General features: G+C 42.7%; 1 protein-coding gene across 1 annotated transcript in view; it reads left to right on the top strand.

Moving 5' to 3' along the window:
- Window positions 1-23,701, top strand: part of CFAP54 (cilia and flagella associated protein 54) — a 310,179-nt gene that overhangs the window by 175,912 nt on the left and 110,566 nt on the right. Inside the window, 6 exon segments of the mRNA XM_021092730.1 lie at window positions 346-412; window positions 2,807-2,989; window positions 5,876-5,962; window positions 10,955-11,077; window positions 17,972-18,025; window positions 22,345-22,552. Coding sequence (XP_020948389.1) covers window positions 346-412; window positions 2,807-2,989; window positions 5,876-5,962; window positions 10,955-11,077; window positions 17,972-18,025; window positions 22,345-22,552 — 722 coding nt within the window.

Raw genomic sequence — 23,701 nt, 5'->3', positions numbered from 1 at the left:
TCTTTCTTGGGCTGCTCCCGTGGCATATGGAGGTTCCCTGGCTAGGGATCCAATCGGAGCTGTAGCCACCGGCCTACGCCAGAGCCGCAGCAACGTGGGATCCCAGCCGCGTCTGCGACCTACACCACAGCTCACGGCAACGCCGGATCGTTAACCCACTGAGCAAGGGCAGGGACCGAACCCGCAACCTCATGGTTCCTAGTCGGATTCGTTAACCACTGCGCCACGACGGGAACTCCGACTATGTGAATTTTGGAACACCTAGGAGTATTAGAGATGTATTTATATAAAAATATTTTTGGAATATTGTCAATGTATCAATTTCTTTTTCTTGTACTTACTTAGATTTATTATGACAGTGGATGTTGAAAAGAGAATCAACTGTTGCCTCTTGTCTGCATTACTCTTTCAGGTAAAAGTTTATGTCTGTCTTTCTTCAGTAGCACAACCATTCTGTCAGTTTAGAAAAAAAAAAAGTGCAGTAGTTTATCCTATTCATAAAACCCACAGGTAGGAAAATAGCAGGAACCTCAGTTAAATATCACAAGCCCATGTTTCCCTTGATGACTGCACCCCTGTGGCATTTTCACCTTCCACATTCAGCAGAGTCACTTTTCTCCTTTCTGCTGCAGAAGGAGGAGCTTTACAGATAGGGAAGCGGAGTCTCTCATCACATTACTAATGAGCAGTCAAGTCAGCCTGATTGACCCGGAAGCGCTGCCTTTAAGTTGCCTCCTCTCTAAATAAAGTTTTGCTCAAGTGCTCGATGTGAAATATACCACATAATGAAAGCAAAAAATGAGTTGAAGACAACAGAGCAGAGTGTTTGCCATTCTTAGGATTTGGGTTTGACTTTACTGAAGGAGAAAAGGAGCTTTTATCTGAAATGCAAGACATTCTGAGATTTGATGTGTAGGCAGGGGCCTCTGCAATCTCCTAAAGCTTCTACTTTGAAGGGTGGGACACCCTTGTTCCGTGTATCAGAGGAGTCTGATCGCTTGTGAAATCTGGACAGATGAGATCATTGGGAAAGGCTGCTCTGCGTATATGGCCGGACTTTTCCGCTTCTCATGTTCCCCACCTCTTGCCTGTGCTGCAAAGGGAAGAGGTGGAGAGGCAAGGATGCAAAGAGAATGATAATCCAAAATGGATTCCTTCTATTGCATTCTTTATTCTCTCCCGACATCCCTCATTCTTGAAGATAATGCTATATATGTTTTAGAAAATAATTTTGCAAAAGTTTAATCTTTTGCTTAAAAGTGGAAAGCATTTCTTAGTACACCTTGAAATAAAAATTAGCCGGTGGGGAATTCCCGTTGTGGCTCAGTGGTAACAAACCCGACTAGTATCCATGAGGATGTGGCTTGATCCCTGGCCTTGATCAGTGGGTTAAGAGTCAACCCACATGCTGCCTATGGAATGTGTATCTCTGCAAATAAAGCTGCTTTCACCTTAAAAAAAAAAAAAAAAGGAAGAATCTGGTGTTGCCATGAGCTGTGGTGTAGGTCACAGATGTGGCTCAGATCCTGCGAGGCTGTGGCTATTGTATAGGCTGGCAGCTGCAGCTCTGATTCGACCCCTAGCCTGGAAAATTCCATATGCCACAGGTGCAGCCCTAAAAAAGGCAAAAAAAAAAAAAAAGTTAGCTGGTGGGGTTTATTTTAAAAACCTGTTCATTCTCTTTATGGTTTTAAAGCAAATTCATACAACTAAAAGTTAAACTGCATACTGTTTTAGAATTAGGTATCTTCTAAGTTGAATGAGCAATTTGTTTAAAAGACATTCCTGATACAGACATTAAAAACAACTTTATGATGATGTCATCAAGAAACACTAATTATTTAAGATAATGTAAGAAGCACTCCCAAATGTCCAGTTTGATTTTATGTGTTCGTCTTGTTTCCAACATCTAATACAACGTTGATCATAGAAACTATCTAAGAAATACTGGTCAAATTAAACAAATCACCATTTCACATAATTCAATTTAAAAATTCAGGATCTCCTCTGTTTGATTTAGACTTTTGAAATAGGTTTTTCTCTCCTCTCCTTATAGGTTAGTATAGTGGAAAGAACATAGATGTTTGAGTTAAATAGACATGACTTTGAACCCTTTTTTGCCTCTTAGCTATGTGACTTCAGGTGAGTTAATTGGTTAAGCCACTTGTGAGATGCTCACCCTTCCTTCTAGGAGTAGCTTAAATAAGGATTAAATGAGAGAATATTTCCTAAGAATTTACCAAGAGTGCCAAACACAAAATTGACCCTCAGCAAATGCTAACTTCATATAATGATAATTTCTTAAAATAATAAATATTCAACTATCATGGAAATTGAAAGGCCAAACTTTTTTTTTTTTTTTTTTTTTTTTTTGCTTTTTAGGAAAAAAGCACCCATGGCATATGGAAGTTCCCAGGCAGGGGGGCGAATCGGAGCCACAGCTGCTGGCCTACACCACAGCCGGAGCAATGCCAGATCCAAGCCTTATCTGCAGCCTACACCCAGCTCATGGCAATACCGGCTCCTTTAACCCCCTGAGTGGGGCCGGGGATTGAACCCGAATCCTCATGGATACTAGTTCGATTTGTTTCTGCTGCCCCACAATGAAAACTCCCTAAAAGGCCGATCTTGAGTGATAAAAGCATTTGAAACCTACAGTGATGAGAATTTAAGGGTCATTTATTACGGGGGGACAGTGTGCTAAGCACATGGCAAGCACTTTGAGAAGTAATGCATGTACTTATCTTTCTGTGTCATTGTTGCAGATGCAAGTTCCAGCTCTTTGTTTCACTTTTTTCATTTTCAGGGTTTGCTCAGAACCACCCTTCCTCATCCCAAAGCTGAACGTTGCTATGCTCAGTATGAAATCCTTCAGCTACTCCCCGGCCTTGAGCTCTTCTCTGACAGATACCGGGCTGACATCTGCTCAGTGGTCGCAAGTCTGTATTACGTTATACGTGAACTGCACTTTGCTGAGCAGAATCTCATAGTAAGTGATTTGTAAAATCAACACATCTTTTTTTGTCTTTTTTTTAGGGCCACACTCATGGCATATGGAGGTTCCCAGGCTAGGGGTCTAATCAGAGCTATATCTGCCGGCCTACGCCATAGCCACAGCAACGCGGATCTGAGCCATGTCTGTGACCTACACCGAAGCTCACGGCAACACCGGATCCTTAACCCACTGAGCAAGGCCAGGGATCGAACCCGCAACCTCAGAGTTCCTAGTAGGATTTGTTTCCACTGCGCCACAGCAGGAACTCCAAATCAACACATCTTAATTCATTATGGAATCTTACCCCACTTACCTTATGCTTCTCAAATTCTGTGGATGTTCCTCTTGATTGGTTCTTATAAACCTTTAAGCTCTATATTCTGGATTCTGATCTGTTGTACTTCAGAATGAAATATATTAATATGCTATCTTTGGCACCACTGTTTGTGTTGCGTTTTGGACGCGATAGCCATGCCTGCAGAATGGGTTCTCTTTTTTGACTCTGTTATAATTGTTTTCCTTCTTAAGACAGTTGGTGAAATTAACTAGAATGTTTCACTGGTCTCAAGCAGAGAAATCTTGTGCACTTAGAAGCTCACTGCATCGAGTCGTGCAGATCACATCAATATCAAAATTATGGGAGTATTTCCTTATTGGGATAAATGTATCTTTCATCTGTCTCTTCTTTTCTATGTGAAGGGTACTTATAAGTGAAACAACAGATTCTTACTGTGAAATTTAAGACAGACACTTCTTAATATCCTAGGAAATTAAACAAAAAACAAATATAACTGCTTTTTCTTTGGGGAGATAAATTACAGCATATGTCATACATTTGGGGTTGATTGCATTTTAAACATAAATTAGTATGTTCTATTGGTCATTTTATGTTTTCCTCCTTTGCCTTATTTTTCATTTTTCTTCCTCTAAGCTCTTTCCTTTATTTTTTGTCTCTTTCCTCCCTTCATTTGCTTCTTGATATGTTTTCTCTCTTTTTCTGCTTCTTTCTCCTTCCTCCATAATTTTCATTCTTACTTTCTCTTTTTTTCATGTATTGTTTTCTCTTCTCTTGTTCTAAATTCACTCTCTCTCCTTATATTGAAAAGATTTATTGCCCCCCTGATATTAGTTGTTGAATTATAACATCATGTATTAAAGGGAAGGGGTTGGTAAATGCTTTTAACACTTGACAGGTTTGGTGAGAAATTGTTTATCAGAAAAAAATAACAAAATGGTGCTCTTCTCATTGTTACGAGGATTCATTTCTGGATTTAGAAAATAGTTCTATCCCCTGAGTAACCTTTAGCTGCTTAGTCATATCCATATATAATACATATCACTGCACTGGAAAAGAAATGAGATTTTTTTTCTCTGAAGCTTAAGAAATTGAGAACATTTTTTTGAATAATTGAGCAATTGGCAGCAATAAAATGGTGTGTTTTTATGTCTCACTAAAGAAACAATCTCAAAGGTAATAGCCAACTCTTACTATTTTGTGCTGCATTAATTGTAGAAAAAGTTGTTATGTTATATTGGTAGTGCGTCACTGTAGGAAAATGTATTATGTTTGAAATCATTTCAGACCAGGTCTATTCGTTTTTAAGTGTTGTTGCTATTAGCAGCTGCCAGTCGACTGACAATTAGAGAGAGGCTCCTTAGCTGAACTTTCAAGACGTAAACAGTCTCCATTTTGTATGGCAGTACCTTCCAGAAGAAGCCCAGTGGCTAAGGAGATTGCCGTCACATATAAAATTTGCTGGGGGACCATTGCCAATTGTGGAATCATGGGAAATGGTTTGCTAAATAGAAGGCATCCCAGGTCCCCTTCTCACTCCTTCTCCCTTTGGTGGGACAGGACCCAGTTGCAGGGACTGAGCTTCATTTTTAATTGGGGATCAGGCACTGTTCAGACGTCTAGGCAAAATTGTTTCTCAACACCTGCCTTTGGCTGCATAGTGGCTAGGTCAGTTGAAAAACTGATTTGTCTGTAAGCTTTCACATACGTCCATGGGACTTCAAGAAGAGTTGAACTTTGGGATCAATTCTAGCAAAACAAAAACATTACCTGAACAGTAAGCTCGCATTTTAATTAGCAGAGTATATGCTCTGTGAAGGCAGGAACTTAGATTTTGTTCTCCTTCAGCAGTGCCTGCCGTATACAGGCAAGTTATAAAATATGTTTTCTGCTGCTAGAGATGTTCCAGTAGAAGATAAACAGCCACTGACACTGAAACAAATAAGTAGGAGCTTATGGATGTGGGTTTCTTTGCTTTAAATTTTGCATTTATTTTTATTTTTATTTTTTAGGGCCACAGCCATGGCGTATGAAAGTTCCCTTGCCAGGGGTCAAATTGGAGCTGCAGCTGCCAGCCTACACCACAGCTCACGGCGATGCCAGATCCTTACCCACTGAGCAGGGCCAGGGATCAAGCATGTGTCCTCATGGATGCTGGTCGGATTTGTTACCACCGAGCCACAACAGGAACTCCTAATTTTTGCATTTCTTTGATAGCTTATTTGCTAGAGTGTTTCCACAAACCTCAGTAATTCATACATATATATTGAATTAATTTTTTTCAAGGAAGATAATTGACTGAATTTTCATTTTCTCTTGCTTAAGGAAATGTGAAACCTAGATTTAGGGTACCAAGTGGCAACAACTTGGAACTTTAAGTCACTGAGAGCACGTTAAAGTTTTGATAAAATTATGAAGCATATGCTGGGCAGATGATTTCACTTAAACAGTACAGTCTTCTCACTTGGAAAAATCAATCACAGTTTTACCTACCGTCTCTTACATCCATGTTCGACTACATTGTATTATTAAGTTATGAACTTGATAAAAATAGCTTTTAAAACAAAATCTTTTTCTCTTGGTAGATTCTACCTCTCCTCGCATTGTACCAATATTTTGTTTCTGGAGTTTGCCAAGACCTAGTCAGAAACCTAGAAGCAAGAATTCTCAAGGTATGTTTCAAGCTTTTAAGATATTTGATAGTCTTGAACTATTAAAGATATTGCTGTGAAAATTTATTTGGTTCTAATACTCATAAAAATAATCTGATAGTAATATATGGTGGTGTACTGATATTAAAAAAAACTTGTGCAACATTAAAATCATAAAGCATGAGAAACAGCCAGTTGGAAAGGTTTAGATCATTTTATGTTTGGGCCACAGAAGAGTGGGGCTCAGTTACACCTGGCAGTGAGGCTTTCCTGACACAATTCAGCCTAGGAATCACTACTTCTGAAAGATGGATTTCCTGGTGGAGGCTAATGAGTCAATTTTCTGAAGTTTCTGTGGATTTTTTTTACTAAGGATCTTTCTATATATATCATGGTATACAAGAGTATTTCATTGCACAGGCAGTTGAAGTGATAAAAGACGTAGATGCTAAATTACAATGAATTCGGCAACTCTCTGCCTTTAGGATCCATGTGCGGTTGGCTTGGACCCCATGTGGGGTGGGGACATCAAGCATCTTATTTCCTCTGCCCCTCTTCCGAGTCACCCGTGGTCACAGGCTCCCACTTTTGTCGAACTTATTTTGTACACGGACCGCTTCAACAGCCCGCAGATTTGCTTCCTGTTCCACACATCATCTCTATACAGAATTCAACACTATTTCGTATTCCACACACACACACACACACACACACACGCATGCACACACGTGTGCACACACACACACACACACATATTGCATTCACCAGGGTCTTTATTTCCATAGTGGATTTTACTGGGCTGCAATTCCGCTGGCTTGGCCCTCGCTCTCCTTCTTTGGAAATACTCTCCTTCCCCAGATCCTCTCCATTTTTTAATGAGGGAAAATTAAACTTCCTCTGGAACTGCTCTCTTCATCAAGACCCTGCCCCTGAGCCTATGTTCTCAGACCCAAATAGCCCATTGCATTGTATTCTGAATACAGTACCTTCCCGCCAAGGAATTCTGGTGCTCTTAAAATAATAACATTTTAACCTGAGAATAAATCATTTGTTATCAGCCATGAAAGTTTCTGAATTACCTTTTCTCTTCTTTTCTTTTCTTTCCTTTTCTTTTCTTTCCCTCACCCACGCGGGCAGAAGTTCCTGGGCCAGAGATCAAACCTACACTCTAGCAGGGACAATGCCAGATCCTTAACCTGCTGAACCACCAGGGAACTCTCCAGACCACCCTTTCTGAGTTGCTCAACTCTTAAGATTTCTCCAGCTTTTGAATTCCAATAACACTTTTAAAAAAATCTTTCCTCTCTGTTTTTAAACAAGTGTTGTCAGCAAGACTGCAGAATTCTTGAGGCCCGGGCCTGTGTCCTACTCATCTTTCCGTTCCCTGTGGTGTCTTGAATAGTAAATTCATCTGCTTGATATCCAGCAGTTCATTATTGAATTGGATTTAAAATCTATAGACAAGAATCAGGTGCCCACTCTCCGCACTCGGGTCGTGTTGAGTGGGATCTCGCCTGGAACTTCCTTGGTCGATGTTTCTTGCTTCATCTCTGAAACGGCATGTATTGAGTCCCTGCGATACAAGGGCACCGTGTTAGTACCTCTCATCCAGGAAGTGTAACCCATGTTTGTTGCTTACGAGGAAGTCAACAGGAAAGAGAGCTGGGACATACACGCGAGGCGACAAGTAACGTGTGAGCCTCCGCTTGATCATTGCCAGAAGAGTATGATGAGCACCGCCTCCGGGGGTTTGGAAGAGGGAGAGAAGGCTGTGGGTCGCTAGGTCTCACTGAGTCGATGAGATTTGGGCGTTTGAAAAGAGTAGCCCTAACTGGGCAGCAGAGAAGATGAAGGGAATGTTCTCGTCAGACAGCAGAGGTGAGAGAGTATGGGCTTGTTGAGGGCAGAGGAGGGTCCCTTGGCCTGGAGTAGGGGGTTTGGAGAAGATGACCTCAGGGCACCAGGGCTTGGTGAGGTGGAGGGTACTGATGCTGGGTCCCAACCGAGACATTACCTGGAGGCTGGTTGGTGAGAGGAATGAGGAAACTGTGGAGCCAGAACTGGGAGACAGTTTTATTCTTTTGTTGTTGTTGTTGTTGTTGTCTTTTTAGGGCCACACCTGTTGCCTATGGACGTTCCCAGGCTAGGGGTCGAATCAGAGTTGCAGCTGCTGGCCTACACCACAGCCACAGCAACTCGGGATCCGAGCCACATCGGTGACCTACACCACAGCTCGTGGCAACACCAGATCCTTAACCCACTGAGTGAGGCCAGGGATCGAACCCACGTCCTCATGGATCGTCTTTGGGTTTGTTACCGCTGAGCCATGACAGGAACCCTGACAGTTTTATTCCAGTGTGATTAGGGGCAAGAAGCCTAGAGGAGTTGCAGTGACCATTAGTAACATGCCAGAAGGGGACCCAGAGAGGCACTGAAAGACTCTAGAACAAAGTTTTTGAGTAATGGCATTTCTAGTAGATTGTCAGCAATTTGGCAATTGTTTCTGTACTGGGGTAGCTTAACAGCCAGGGAACAGCTATGGACTGTCTTCCGCAGGGTTGGGTTGGGAGGGGGGAATTCATGACAGAATTTTTATCGGGAAAAGGACACGATCAGATGTATCTGGTGGGAGTGTCAGGAGCAGGTGATAGAGGGGTCTTATAGGCAGAGGAGGACAGGAAGCTCAACGAGGGTGTTGGCAGAAGCAATGAAAAGGAACAGTTGATGCATGAGACAGGGGTAGAATGACAGCACCTGTGAGCAGAGTTCACCTGACCTTTCCAAACTAAACCGGGGTCAGTGAGCGGGATGAGAGGAAAGTCAGGGTCAGGCGATGGCACACCCTGGTGTCTTCTGACAGTCAGACGGCAGTAGTTCACACCGTTAAGTGTCTGCAGCGCACGAGTGTCTTTCAGGGAAAGCTTTAAGACCTCTTTATGATCAGCAGGGCCGCCTTCATTTTCAAACTGCCAGCATCCTGGAAGATTTATTCCTCTCAATGTGTCTGGCATTCCCGGGAAGGGTACCAATAGTTCTGTATTTGTGTGAGCGCAGGGCTGATCTATGGACAGTTCTTTTCTCCATCCGTCTCGTTTGGGATCCCAGCGTTAGTCACTTTTGAAAATGCACGTCCATTATGAGCACCATGGGGTTTTTTCTTTCTTTGTTTTTAGGGTCGTACCCGAGGCATTGGGAGATTTCCCAGGCTAGGGGTCTAATCAGAGCTACAACTGCTGGCCTACGCCAGTCACAACAATGTGGGATCCGAGCCGCGTCTGCAACCTACACCACAGGTCACGGCAACGCCGGATCGTTAACCCACTGAGCAAGGGCAGGGACCGAACCCGCAACCTCATGGTTCCTAGTCGGATTCATTTCCGCTGCGCCATGACGGGAACTCCTCACTGCAACTTTTTTCAAATGGTCGGATTAGAATGATAAACTGAACCAGAGGTCACCTCAGCAGTTACAGGTGGTCCACGGACCGCAGTCTTACAGTCAAGACCAGAGGAGACTAACCTCTCACACATGTGGGGAAGAGTTGCCTGCGAGGGGTAAGGAGCTCAGATGACTCCCTAACGCCTACTTGGATATTATCTGGCACCAGGGAGATTGGAGCCCAAGGCAAGAACCAAACCACACAATGCACTAGACTAGCCGTTTCCCCTTCTCCATGACAAATATCCTCCTGATTTAACATTTTATTCGTATGTTAATATCACATCCTGCTTCCCCCTAACCTACCTTCTTTTCATTTCTTTCCCCTTGCCACGCTCTTGAGATTCCTAAGAGAGACGTTCCAGGAAAAGAGAGAGGAAGATGAGTACACACGCCCGCCGAGGATAAACGGGCTTTTCTTTGTCTAGGTTTCAGATACGTCACCTTCCTCCACTTTCGTATTCCTTCCCCGCTTCTGCAGTTCGCCTTCCTCTATCCTCTGTAAGGTCACTAAAGATTTTCACAACCTAGGTCAGTAGCTTATCACGTGGAGAATCAAATGTCAGGTCTCCGCTCTGGTCTATAGGCTGCCGTTTGCCCCTGCCCCCCAGCCCTTCCTCTCCCCTAAGTTCCTGTCACACAGGCTGCCCCCACGCCCAGCACACCACCACCCCAGGACTGCCCCCTGGTCTTTGTATCCAGCTCCCCTCGACAGTTTCACGTCTCCCTCCCTCCCCTCATTCCCACATCTCCTCTTGAAGGTTTTCTCCTTAGAGATGGCCCACCTCGTCCAAAATCGCCTTTGGTCAGTACCTTTTAGCCCTTCTCGCCCCGTCTGTATCCTCACATATCACGTGAAGGTAGCTAAACACACATCCTCGTGATGTGTCCTCCTCGAGAGCTCGGGACAGAGGAAGAGCTCAGGAAACATGTTGAATGAACGTATGCATTTGATCAGAGACTTTCCTTTTCTTCCTATAATTTCCTGATCGAAAGTCTGGCTGGATTATTTTCAAAATAAGCCATGTACAATATGCAGTTGCCAATTGACTAACATTGTTAAGCACATGTCTTTAAAATCAAGTATCCTTTCATTATGAATAAAAAAAAAAATGAACCGTTTTCTCTAGGTTGATACATTGTGGAGGCCACCTTCTGGTTTGTCTGACGTTCCTCAGAGCATCCAAGAAATCAGGAGGGTTTTTGTTTTATGTCTTTTACACCATACTTTACCATGGGAACAAAAGGAAAAATTCGGTTTTGTCCAACTCTTCCATTTCTATCCTATCTCAATGTGTTTGCATCTGATTAAGTAAACCACGTCTGATGAACATCCATTGTTTTGAAGAGTCACCTGCTATGATTTACTAGCTTCGTGGTCTCCTGCACACGCGAACTGCCTCGTGCACAAATGTACACGGCACCACCACCATGTTTGCTGAACGTGAACTTCTAATGCGTTACCAGCATTAAGCAGAAATTTTGGATCTCAGGAAGTTGATGATTTTTCTCTAACTTCTTTTTGTAAGTAAAGCAAATGGTTTAATTTCACATTTTTTTTTCTTTTCTTTAAAGATAGAAGTTCTTATAGACTTAAGATTCTTTTCCGAAGCCTTTCACGAGATATCTCAGATTTTTTATGGGAAAAACATGCCTTCCTCAGTAACTGCTGGCTGTAAAGCTATTGGAAAAATGAAGGTAAACCTGTCTGTTTGATTCAAATTCATTTCTTTCTTTTTTTTTTTTTTTAAGTATAGTTGATTTGCAATGTTGGGCCAAGTTCTGCTATACAGAAAAGTGACTCAGTTATATATATATATAAAGTTTTCGAAATGTTATTGTCCATCATGGTTTATCCCAGGAGATTGGGTATAGTTTCCTGGGCTATACAGTAGGACCTTATTGCCTATCTGTAATGTAATAGTTTGCATCTACGAACCCCAAACTCCGAGTCCATCCCCTCCCTCTCTCTCCCCCTTGGCAACCACAAGTCTGTTCTCCAAGTCCAAGAGTTTGTTTCTGTTCTATAGGTCGGTTCATTTGTGCCTTTTTTTTTTTTTTGCTTTTTAGGGGCCACACCTGGCATATGGAGATTCCCAGGTTAGGGGGTTGAATCGGAGCTACAGCTGCTGGCCTACACCACAGCCACAGCAACACAGGATCTGAGCTGCATCTGCAACCTACACCACAGTTCATGGCAACACCAGATCCTTAACCCACTGAATGAGGCCAGGGATTGAACCTGCATCTTCATGGATACTAGCTGGACTGGTTTCTGCTGCACCACAACAGGAATTCCTATGCCATATTTTAGATTCCACATGTAAATGATATCACATGGTATTTGTCTTTCTGACTTATTTCACTTAGTGTGAGAATTTCTAGTTGCATTCATGTTGCTGCAAATGTCATTATTTCCTTCTTTTTTATGGCTGAGTGGTATTCCATTGTGTATATGCACTATATCTTCTTAATCATCTCTGATGGACATTTAGGTTGTTTCCATGTCTTGGCTGTTGTGAATAGTGTTGCAGTAAACGTAGGGGTGCATGTATCTTTTTCAATGAGAAGTTTTGTCTGGGATAGACCCAGGAGTGAGATTGCTGGGTCATATGGTAGTTCTATATTTACTTCTTCTGAGGGGCCTCCATACCGTTCTCCACACCCTCTCTAGCGTTTGTTATCTATAGACTTACTAAGGACGGCCGTTCTGATCAGTGTGAGGTGGTACCTCCTTGTAGTTTTGATTTGCATTTCTCTAATAATTAGTGATGTCAAACATCTTTTCATGTGCCTACTGGCCATCCGTGTATCTTCTTTGGAGAAATGTCTGTTTTTGCCCATTTTTCAGTTGGGTTTTTTTGTTATTGTTGAGCTGTATGAGTTGTTGGTATGTTTTGGAGATGAAGCTCTTGTTCATTGCACTTTTTACAACTATTTCTCCCATCCCATTGTCGTCTTTTCATTTTTTTTTTTTTATGGTTTCCTTTGCTGTGCAAAAGCTTGTAAGTTTGATTAGATCCCATTTGCCTATTTTGTTTTTATTTCTGCTGCCTCGGGAGACTGACCTAAGAGAACATTTGTACGATTGATATCAGAGAAAGTCTTGCCTATGTCTTCTTCTAGGAGTTTTATAGTGTCTTGTTTTATGTTTAGGTCTCTAATTCATTTTGAGTCTGTTTTCGGGCACAGTGTAGGGTGTGAGGGTGTGTTCTAGTCTCATTGATTTACGTACACTTGTTTTCTAGTTGCAAAGCCATTTCTTTACCTTTTTAAAAAATAAAAAAAAATTTATTTTATTGAAATATAGTTGGTTTACCATGTTGTATTAGTTTTTGCTGTACAGTAAAGTGGCTCAGTTATGTATATCTCTTTTTCATATTCTCTTCCGTTATGGTTTACTAAAGGATGTTGAATACAGTTCCCTTTGCTACACAGTCTGATTTTGTTTATCCACCCTATATGTAATACATTTCTTTTCCCTTGAGGGAAACTTTTGAAGGCTACATTCCTCAAATTTAGAAAATGCTTCCACAAAAGGGTATTTACAAGTCTCTGGTACTGCTGACTTCTTTGTTAAGGCTGATTAGAGCTAACATCAGGCATATAAAAGGTTTTCTTTGTCTGGGATGGAAGCGCATTAGGGTGACAGGGGCGTGTCATCTTGAAGTAGGTTTTTACAAGGGAATTCTAGCTCTTTGTAATAGTTATCATGGATAATATAATACACTTATTAGCCACTGCCTGTTAGACTTTTGGTTCCAATCTTATAATTTCTAGTTAATGTTCTTAGTCAAAACATTCACTGTTCATATTTTATTGGGATATTTTTATTTATATACTTTATGCAAAAGTGCTAAGCATGTGTTGTTCAAATGTCTTCTGATTTCTGTGAGCAGAGAATATTCCTCTCTTTTGTCTAGTCTTTTTTGACTTTGGGAGAGAGCTTTACCTGGCTTGTTTAATTTGTGTTTGTAAATTGCATAGCTGAAGCATCCTTGAGAATGAGCACTGGTGTTTATATTTAATCAGAGTGAACTATCATTTTCCACTACTTCGGTTTTCATGGGGATTTGGAAATGACTGGGAGATCTTGCTTGAGGCAGATGCTTGGACCCTCATGGGCCAGCAAGAAAGGAAACAGGAGGAGGTAACAAGTCAGTTATCTGTGTCAGGAGTGAGACTGATAAACGCAACACATGCTGGTGGATTCAACCTTGGAGGACTTGAAAGAAACTGCAGGATAGGCCGTAAGTCTTGAAAACTGCTTGCCTCGTCTTCCTTTATGTTTATGTATAATGCATTCATTACTTCAGCATATACCCCTAAAAGGTAGTTGCTTATTTCTCAGTTTGACTACTATAGCATTATAGTTTATGGTAATAAGAGGTGAGGTTATCTACAGAAAATCCTAAGAGAGACATTGACTAGGCAGTAGGATACAGGGAGGTGTACGTGTGTGTGTGTGTGTGTGTGTGTGTGTGTTGGGGGGTGAGATTGTGCATGTTTACTATACATCTACAGTTGGCCCTTCACATCCATGGGCTCCACATACTTGGATTCAACTAACCATGGGTTGAAAATATTTAGGAAAAAAATTCCAGAAAGTTCCAAAGCAAAAGTTGAATTTGCATGCCAGCAACTGTTTACATGGTATTTACATGGTATTTACCACTATTTACTTCGCATTTATTAGGTGGTATAAGTAATCTAGAGATGATTTAAAGTATATGGGAGGATATGAATAGTTTATATGCAAGTAATGTCCTATTTTACATAAGGGACTTGAGCATTACAGATTTTTTTTCTAATTATTGGAATACAGTTGACTTAAATGTTGTGTTAGTTTCTGGTGTACAGCAAAGTGAATCAATTATACATATTTTGGTATTTTAGTATTGGAGTTATCCCCCCCCCAGATACCAAGGGAAAACTGTATAGCTAGCTAGCAAGCTGGTTATCTGGGAGTCAGTTTGGTTTTGGGGTTCATTTTCAACGGCAAAAATTAATCCGTCTTGTTACTTGGGTTAAATTAGCAGTGTTTTCTTGTTTCTCAGTCAACAGCCTCTCCCTATGGTAAATAGTTTGTTTTGCTGTTGAAATTGTATTTTAATTCCCTTCAAAATATTTATTAAATGCTGACTGAATCCAGGCACTATCCCAGACATGAGGCCAGAGCAGCAAAGAGATAAATGGAGTCACTGCCTCCAGGGCTTGTTCCTATCGGACAGTCTAATGAGGAGGACAGACCGCAAACACAGTAAGCACGAAACTCTGTCGGCTGTCGAGATGCCATGAGGCACAGTCAAGCTGAGCTGAGGGCACAGAGAGAGACCAGAGTGGTGGGTAGCTGTTTTATTGAGGGTGGCTCGGGGAAGCCTCTCTAATAGGGGAGTTTTGAGAGTGAAAGGTTTGCGGGAACGACCTTCCAAATAGGAGAAGTGTGGGCACAAAGGCCTGTGCGATGCGGTTGAGGAAAACCAAGGAAGCCACCTGAGGCTGAGAGGAAGAAGGGGAGGGGAGGGCGGGACCCAGGAGCCAGGACGTGTCGGCCCTCACAGGGCTCATGAGGACCGGGGTTTACTCTCCACCAGACGGGAAACCTTGGAGAGTTTTGAACAGAGGTGTGATGGGCTGGGAATTGGTTTCAAAGGACCCCTTTGCTTGCTGTTTGGGGCACAGACTGTGGATGCACATGCTTAGGAACGGAGAGTCCAGGCAGAAGGGCTTCGCAAATGATCTGAGTCAGAGGGGACAGCGGTTGGCCTAACAGTGGTAGAAGGAGTGAAAAGTGGTGCAATTCAGGGTATCTGGTGAAGGCAGAGGTGACTGCATTTGCGGATGATGGTTCTAAGGTGGCATAGAGAGAGAGAAGGCCAGTATGACCATTGAGTGTCCAATTTCACAGCCTGAGATGGGGAGTCTTGCTGTTGCGAGGCAGGAGTGGAGCATGCAGGTGTGAGATCCTCGGCAGACACACGGGTGGAGATGCCACCTAGGTGGGTACAGAGAGCAGATACATTGGTAAGAGAGCAGATGCACTCCGGGGAGAGAGGCGGCAGGCAAATCTGCGAGCATTCGCAGAGGTTTCAAATCCTGCTAATGACATCAGCTGGGGACTGAGGCAGCCAGAGAAAAAGTCGAAGTCAGAGAGCTGAACCTTCGGGTCCTCCCCACTTAGGGTCCAGGAGACGAGAAGCCAGTTGGGCAGAACGAGCAGCAAGAGAGCGTTTTCCGTGGCCACTGCTTTCACCAAAACACACACACAGGTGGTTTTAACGGATTTTTACAGGTAAATTCCAAACGTCATTTTCTCTCACCTGGTTTTCCTAAGACCGAAGTGTGAGTGAATTGGCTCCCCATGGGTTGTGACTTCAAATTTTGTATTCTCAAAGTTAATTTGCAGCTTTTCCAGCTTCAGTTGGGATTTGAAAAGTGTAATTAAAAGAGGAAATTCATCCAGGGTTTATAATTAAAATAGGTGCCAATGTTATTAGGCTGCAGGCTGGTTATTTCAGGAAAGGATTAATGAATTAGATTTCAGTCATAAAAGACATTCCTAAAAAAGTCTCCAGATTATGATTGGGCTTTTCACAGGCTTTAAAAAAATCCTGTTTTGTCACATTATGCTCATCTTAAAATTCTGCTCTCATCACCAAATCCAAAGTCCCACATTAACCCTCTTCAAATTATATTACCAAAGGTCTCTCCCTGGATTCAGCTACTCACTTTGCAATGTTTTAAAAGAGATAAAGAATATCTTCCCAAAAAGGAATGTTTTTAGAGACTGACTAACACTTCCCATACAAGCTATATGTGATGTCTTGGTTTAGGGGTCTCTCAAAAGCAGATCCTGAGACAGAGATGTGGGGACAAGTCACGTGTTTGGGAGATGCTTCCAGGAGGAAGGGAAAATGGGAAAATCAGGCAGTGGAGGAAAACGACTCCAGAGGTGTTAACAAGATCACTGCCCTGGGCAACCAGGGTCCTCAGAGAGATGGAGTAGACCGTTTCTTGCCCCTGTTGGTGCAGGATGCTCCCGGAACTTCCAGCCTCTCCTGAAACGTCTTGTGTCACAGAGTGCCCTCAGGCAGCGAGGTCCAGGTGCCTGAAGTGGGTTACCGTCCGTGTGTGAGTGACCCGTTCATGGAAGCTGCTGGTGGCCACGAGGATGCGGGTGGAGTAGGGTCCTGACATGCAAGAATGCACACCTTTTAAAAAGGTCCTTCTGGGGCGTTCCCATCGTGGCTCAGCAGAAAGGAATCGAACTGGTATCCAGGAGGACACAGGTTTGATCCCTGGGCTCGCTCCACGGGTGAAGGATCCGGCGTTGCTGTGAGCTGTGGTGTAAGTCGCAGACACAGCTCAGATCTGGCATTGCCATGGCTGTGGGGTAACTGGCAGCTGCAGCTCCAATTTAACTTCTAGCCTGGGAACCTCCGTATGTCGCTAGTGCAGCCCTGAAAAATAAAATAAAAATTTAAAAAAGTAAAAAGGTTCTTCTGTGCCAAGAGCGGGACAGTCTATGTAATGATACAATAATGTTCTGTGGCAAATGAATCGAATGTTTTCTGATGTAACATATTTAGAGGCAAACATGTTAACAGGTAATTTACAAAGGAGGAAGCGAAAAAGCATCATTCTGAAAAGCAAAACAATTTTACTTCAAACTGGCAAAAAAAAAAAATTTAAGTGCTAGTACGCAATGCTGTTGAACGTGCACTAATTCTGGCATTTTCATACAATGTGTGTGGAAGTGTAAACTGAGCCAGTTCCTTTCGGTTGTCTCAGTATATTCTTACCCTATGACTCAGTACTTCTGCTTCTAGGAATCTGTCCAGAGGTGACCATCAGAAATAGCAGCAAAATAAGCCAGGGCTGAATGGTGGGCTGAAGGTGGGACGTGGTCTTCTCAGGTGTCTAACAGTAGGAAAGAAGTTGAGTTATTATGCTGCATTCATAGGCTAGAGCATTACCGAGTTATTAGACTGAGGTTTACAAGTAACTTCATGGTGTGGGGAAATAATTATGGTGCAATGTTTACTGAAAAGGAATATAAATCCAGGAGTTCCCTTGTGGCTCAGTGAAATGAACCAGACTAGTATCCATGAGGACACAGATTTGATCCCTGGCCTCTCTCAGTGGGCTGAGGATTTGGTGTTGCTGCAAGCTACAGTGTAGGTCGCAGATGCAGTTTAGATCTGGTGTGGCTGTGGCTGTGGCTGTGGCCAGCATCTGCAACACTGATTTGACCCCTAGCCTGGGAGCTTCCATGTGCTGCAGGTGCAGCCCTAAAAATACAAAAAAAAAAAAAAAAAAAAAAAAAAAAAAAAAGAATATGAATCTATATATAAAATTTTCAAATAGGTCAAAAAGAAATTGGCAGTAAAGACACCAAGGTCTTATTAACATTGACAATCTAAAATATTGATTTTTAGTTTGGTCTTTATACTATACTCGTTTTTTCTGACTAGAGCATGTATTCCTTTTATAATTAAAAATCATAATAAAATAGCGTTAGAGCCCATTAACAGTTTCATGTAAAGGATGCTATACTCTTGTTCCTAATGTTACTGTTTTGTGTCTTGACAGATATTTCAATCCTTTGACTCTGGGAAACCCCTTACTAGTAAAGAAAATATACAGGTAAGGATAACACTGGATAGGTAGTGTGGATAATTTTTGAGTCATTTCAATCTGTTTGCTGTGCATCATCTTTGTTTTTGAGGATCTTCTGCGGAAGATGCTCTTCTGTTTATAATAATGGAGTCTTTATCTCTGAAGGCTGAGGCCACAGGTAGCATTGGACCCAAACTGGTCTGGTTTGCTGATTTCAGAGCAATCAGTTACCACTCCTAATTTTTCAGTTACACCTGTGTACTCATTCTGTTTCTCGAACCATGCCGAGCATCTAATACTCATCGTAGTTGCCTAGACAGGAGTGTCTGACTTTGAAAGTAAAGGATTTTTTTTATTTTGTGATGGAGCTCATTTGTTCAGTCCTGTTTTTCCCTCGGTCTGAGACTGCCTCTCAGCCCTTGGTTTGGAAGGTTTTCTTTTTTTTTTTTCTTCCTTGCTTTTTCAGATTTTTTTTTATTGAGAGATCATTGACATATAACACCCTGTAAATTTAGGGTGTGATAAACACACTGGCTTGATACGTTTATTCATTGCAATATAATTACCACTGTAGCATAAATTAATGGAAGGTTTTTCACATGACCTTTTCATAAGCAATTCCTCTGACGTCTCCACTATTTTTTACAAAGTGAGTCCTGCCCATCTCAATAAATTTGTTCTTGTCAGTAATTGAATGATTGGGATTGAGTGATAGCAACATTTCAGTATCATCAAATCCTTTAAAAAAATCTTAGAGGCACCAGGAGTTTGTCCGGGAGGAAGTGCTGGAGAGGACGGGTGGTGGTGCTTTCATTGTTAAGGGGGTCACGGTCAGGTAAGGGGTTCACACAGCAGGTGACGGTTAATGCATAAGGCCAGATAGACATAGGATTTCTTTTTCTTTTTTAAAAATTCTTGGAAACAGCCTTCTGTTTCATTAAGGAAGGTGTTAATTTTTATGAAATAATTTCGAGAGACATTTCTTCAAAATTGCTTTGTTTTTTGTCTCCCATAATTTTGATAGGACTATATTCACCTTTTATTATTACATATAATCTTATTGCTTTTCGGGTATTGTTCTCTTTGGTCCACAAACTTCACTTTTAATTATGCCTCAGATGATTCATTGTTTTTGCCTTGAAATTTGTTTTCATTTATAAGCAAGTTGCCTGAAATGAAAGAACTGGTATTAGGCAAATACAAACACATATTCACGTGGCTTTTAGTGTTCCAAGACCTCGGGATGTTTCAGAATATTTATTTCTTTCCAGTCATAAATGCAAGGGCATCCTGAAACCACTTCTTTTGGTTTTGGTTATAAAAGCAGTTTGGAACATAAAAGGCATGTCTGTCTGATCTTTTTTTTTTTTTAAACAGAAAGAGATTGACAGTATAATGGAAAACTGATTTCTATTAGCTAATTAATTAAAACAGAACTATTGGTCTGCTTAAGACTCTTCAGATTACACTTTTTATTTTCTGTATAGAGGCAGAGAAAGGAGTGTTACATAGCATTACTAATTAATCTTCTTTTGATCCTCGAGTGTTTGTGTGTAATTGTCAGGGCTCATTAAATCACTGTTTGCTGTGGATGGAAAAGCGAGCCCTTCTCCCACACATCCCCCGCCTCCAACCAGTCTGAAGTTTCTTTTCTAGATGGGGAACGTCGATCATTGTCCTAGGGCCACCTCGTGTTCCCAGGTCAGGCTCTGCTCTGAGCTGCTCCACATCTGGCTCTCCTGCAGGTGTTGGCTTTCCACCCTTCAGAAGAGGTGGAGAAAGGAGAGGGAGCAGCAGCAGCAGACCTCCCCGCCGCTGGCGTTGCCACACAAAGAGGTTTTCCTTTTTTAGTTCTCACAAGGCAAAGAATTTCCCTCTTTTTAGAACAGATAGCCCCAGCATCTGCCTTTTATATTAATTCAACAAATATTTAATAAGAGCCTGTTTTGTGCAAGGCACTCTACTTTCTGCTGTTTTATATATGTGTACATATATGCATACACATACCAGTCAATCAACAGTACAAATTCCAGCCCTCAGGGAGCTTATATTTGTGGACAGGACCAGTGATGGACATGATATATATGTAAACATTAAGAATAAGTAAATTTGGAGTTCCCATCGTGGCTCAGTGGTTAACGAATCCGACTAGGAACCACGAGGTTGCGGGTTCGATCCCTGGCCTTGCTCAGTGGGTCAAGGATCCGGCGTTGCTGTGAGCTGTGGTGTAAGTTGCAGATGCGGCTCGGATCCTGCGTTGCTGTGGCTCTGGTGTAGGCCGACGGCTACAGCTCTGATTAGACCCCTAGCCTGGGAACCTCCATATGCCGTGGGAACGGTCCCAGAAAAAAGGCAAAAAGACAAAAAAAAAAAAAAAAGTAAATTATATAGTATGTTAGATGGTGAGCCATGCCGGATCGGGAAATAAACTCAGCAGCTCATAAATGGGATTGGGCACATGGGGCTGGGTTGGGGTTGTAATTTTGCTTGGGGCAGTCCGTGTAGGCCTCATAGAGGCAGTATTTGTGAACAGACTGGAAGCAGGTAAAAGCACAAGTCATATGAAATCCAATGCAGACCAGCTATGATGGAAAAAATAAAAATCATTAAAAAAAAAAAAAAGAAATCCAGAGAAAGAATAATCTAAAAACAGGGTACAGTGAGTGCAGAGGCCCTGGAGCAGGACTGCTGAACTGAGTGACAGACAAGTTGGTCAGTGTAGCCAGAGCTGTAAGAACAGTGGGAGAGCAGGAGGAGACCAGATGAGCAAGGGAATGGGGTGGGTGATGGTGGGGGGCCCAGAGGAGAAGGGCCTTGTAAGGCCAACCCACCCTCTTACTCTGAGCAGGAGGAGGAGCCACTGGAGGGTTTAGAGCAGAGGTGCAGACTCATCTAGTTATGTTTTGAGGGGATCCTGTTAGCTCATCTGTTAAATCTACTGTGTGCCAGGTACCATTCTGGTGCTGTCAATCAAACACATCACTCAGCTGATGATCCAGACAAATTCCCACCTGTCATAGAACATCTATATCAGTCTAGCTACCTATCTGTCTGTCTGTCTGTCTTCTGTCTGTCTATCTTTCTATCTATCTATTAGTGGGGGGGTGGGAGACTCAGAATACAGCTTTGCACACGGTGAGTTTCAGATGTCTGTTAGCCGTTCAAGTGGGAGAATTGAGTCAGAAGAGAGATTATCTGAGTCTCGAGTTAGAAGAGTGATGGGAGCTGGTCAGCATTTAGACCTCACTAAGATCATCAAAAGGGAGCCAGAGTGAGAAAAGAGCAGGCGACAGTCCTGAAACGCTCCATTATTCAGAGGTACAGGAGAAGAGGAGGAGCCGGCCAGGAAGATGGCAGAGGAATGGTGGATAGAATAGGAAAGAGACCAGGGGAGTGCGGTGGCTTGAAAGCCATGAGAAGGAGCATTTTCACAAGGAATGATTATTAGTGTCAAATTTTGCTGATGGATACAGTCCCATAATTCACCGAGTCTTAAATGTGCTTTTGAAAAATGTTTAATGGCTCTGCAGTTAGAATGCATTTTACAGTTGCAGGCATGTGACAGTTTAATTGGCATATAAAATAGTGGTGTCTTAGATTAAAGGAACATGGCCTAAGAGGACTGAAAATTGACCATGGGATTTAGCCAAGTGCAGGCCCTTGGTGACCTTGCAAGGGAGGGGGCTGGGGTGTTGAGGGAGTCCTCGAGGTGGGGTTCTCGTGATTGACACGGTGTCTAAGCTGCGGGGCGGGGGGCAGTTTGCTTGTCCACCGTCCTTCCCCTGTTCCCATCCCACCAGCTCTCACTCACCCGAGTGGAAACAGAATGGCCAGGGGCCTGGCTGATGAGCTTTTTCAGTTTCTTCAGTGGATGAGATGTCCACTCCTTGCGTTCAGGACCATGTTTGCACTCCTCATGGCAGCGCTGGGCTGGTGAGGCAGGGGGCCAGTTGGTGTGGATGGCAGAAGCACTGGGGCACTGCGGGCACAATTCTGCCATTACCTCTCTCTCTGTGTCTCTGCCTTTCTCTGCTTCTCTCTCTTCTCTCTCTGTCCTCTCACTCCTCTCTCTTGGTCTCTGTCTTTCTCTCCCTGTCTCTGTTTTTCTCTGTCTCTGTCTATCTCCCTGTCTCTGTTTTTCGCTCTCTGTCTCTGTCGCTCTCTTTCGCTTCTGTCTCTCTATCTCTGTCTCTCTCTCTCTCTCCAGACCTATTACGTACGTCCTGTCTATCCTGCCTTCATTCCTTCATCCAACCCTGAATGAGGACCGCAGGAGGGAACTGAAGTTAATAGTATTGTGCTCATTTGCCTTTTGTCTTCTTTTTTTTTTCCCCCTTTTTTTTAAGGCAATCGATGAACTAATAAACAAAGGCTTGCCTCTCATGCTGGTTACAATCGGTCAGCAACATCTCTTAAATAAGTTTTCTTTCGTTAAAGCGTACTTTTTCATAAAAGTGGCTGCAACAATAAATTGTGTCCCAGAACGTAGGATGAAAACAGTCTGCCATGGACTCACTAATGAGAAAAGCAGAGGAAACCTCTCAAGCCTGAAAGGTAATCTTTTCTTTTTAGCTTGTTTCTCTTCCTATTGCCTTTCCCCAGCGGTTCCCACTCTACCTTAATAACCCATGTAAACATTCTAGTATGTTCTTTCCCAGTTCTCTCTGCGTCAACTCAGTGACACACACATGCATAGGTACCTGCCCATCCATTTCCACCAACAGAGCTGCGTATTTGTGCGCTTTTCCATGTCTGTGTAGTTGACCCTTGACCGCCGTGTTTGAATTGTGCGGATCCACTTATACACAGATTGTCTTCAATCTTGAGCGTCGCAGTACCACACGCTCCACGGCGGGTTCAGTCTGCAGATGCTGAACTGTGGCTCCACAGCACCGTCCATCCCGATGGCTGGCTGGAAGTTTACATGGATTTCCAGCTGTCTAGAAGGCTGGCACCCCAACCCCCATGTCGCTCAAGGGTCAGCTGCACATGCAAAAGAGGAATTGTCATTTATTTAAGAAATGCGGTATTCTACTTTTTTCTGCCTCTTGCCTTTCTCATGGAGGAAAACTTTACTAAAACCGCTCCAAGTGAATGGCGTTGCTTCGCTGTACTGGCTGTGTGGTGTCGTCTGCTGTGACCGTGCCGTGGTTTATTCCCCTGTTGTGTGTTCTCCTTGTGTCCAGAGAATAGTGTGGAAAAACTGCATATCCATACTGAGGAGTCCTTTCTCCTGGGATGAGCCACCCAGGGATGGGATTTATAGGATATGTATAAAAGTATTATTTAACTATGCCAAATGTATGATTTAACTATGTCTTAAAAATTGTTGTTTTTCACCATTAAGTATGATATCAACTGTGGGCTTTTGATAGATAGCTTTATCAGGTGGAGGAATTTCTCTTCTTTTCCTAGGTCATTGAGTGAATTTATCATGAATGTGTGTTGGATTTTATTAAATGCTTTTTATTGTGTCTATTAAGATGATTACATATATTTTGTCTGTTTTATTTTGGCTGCCCTACAGCATATGGAGTTCTTGGGCCAGGGATCAATTCTGAGCTGCAACTGTGACCTGTACTGTAGCTGTGGCAAAGCCGGATCCTTTAACCCACTGTGCTGGGCCGGTGATCGAACTCGCGTCCTGGTGCTGCAGACACCACCGAGCCCATTGTGTCACAGTGGGAACTCTGGTTTTTGGGT

This window comes from Sus scrofa, chromosome 5 (genome assembly GCF_000003025.6).
Source record: "Sus scrofa isolate TJ Tabasco breed Duroc chromosome 5, Sscrofa11.1, whole genome shotgun sequence".
In the NCBI taxonomy this organism is placed as follows: domain Eukaryota; kingdom Metazoa; phylum Chordata; class Mammalia; order Artiodactyla; family Suidae; genus Sus; species Sus scrofa.
Note: the sequence above shows the minus strand (reverse complement) of the source record. Positions and strands in the feature narration are given on the sequence as shown.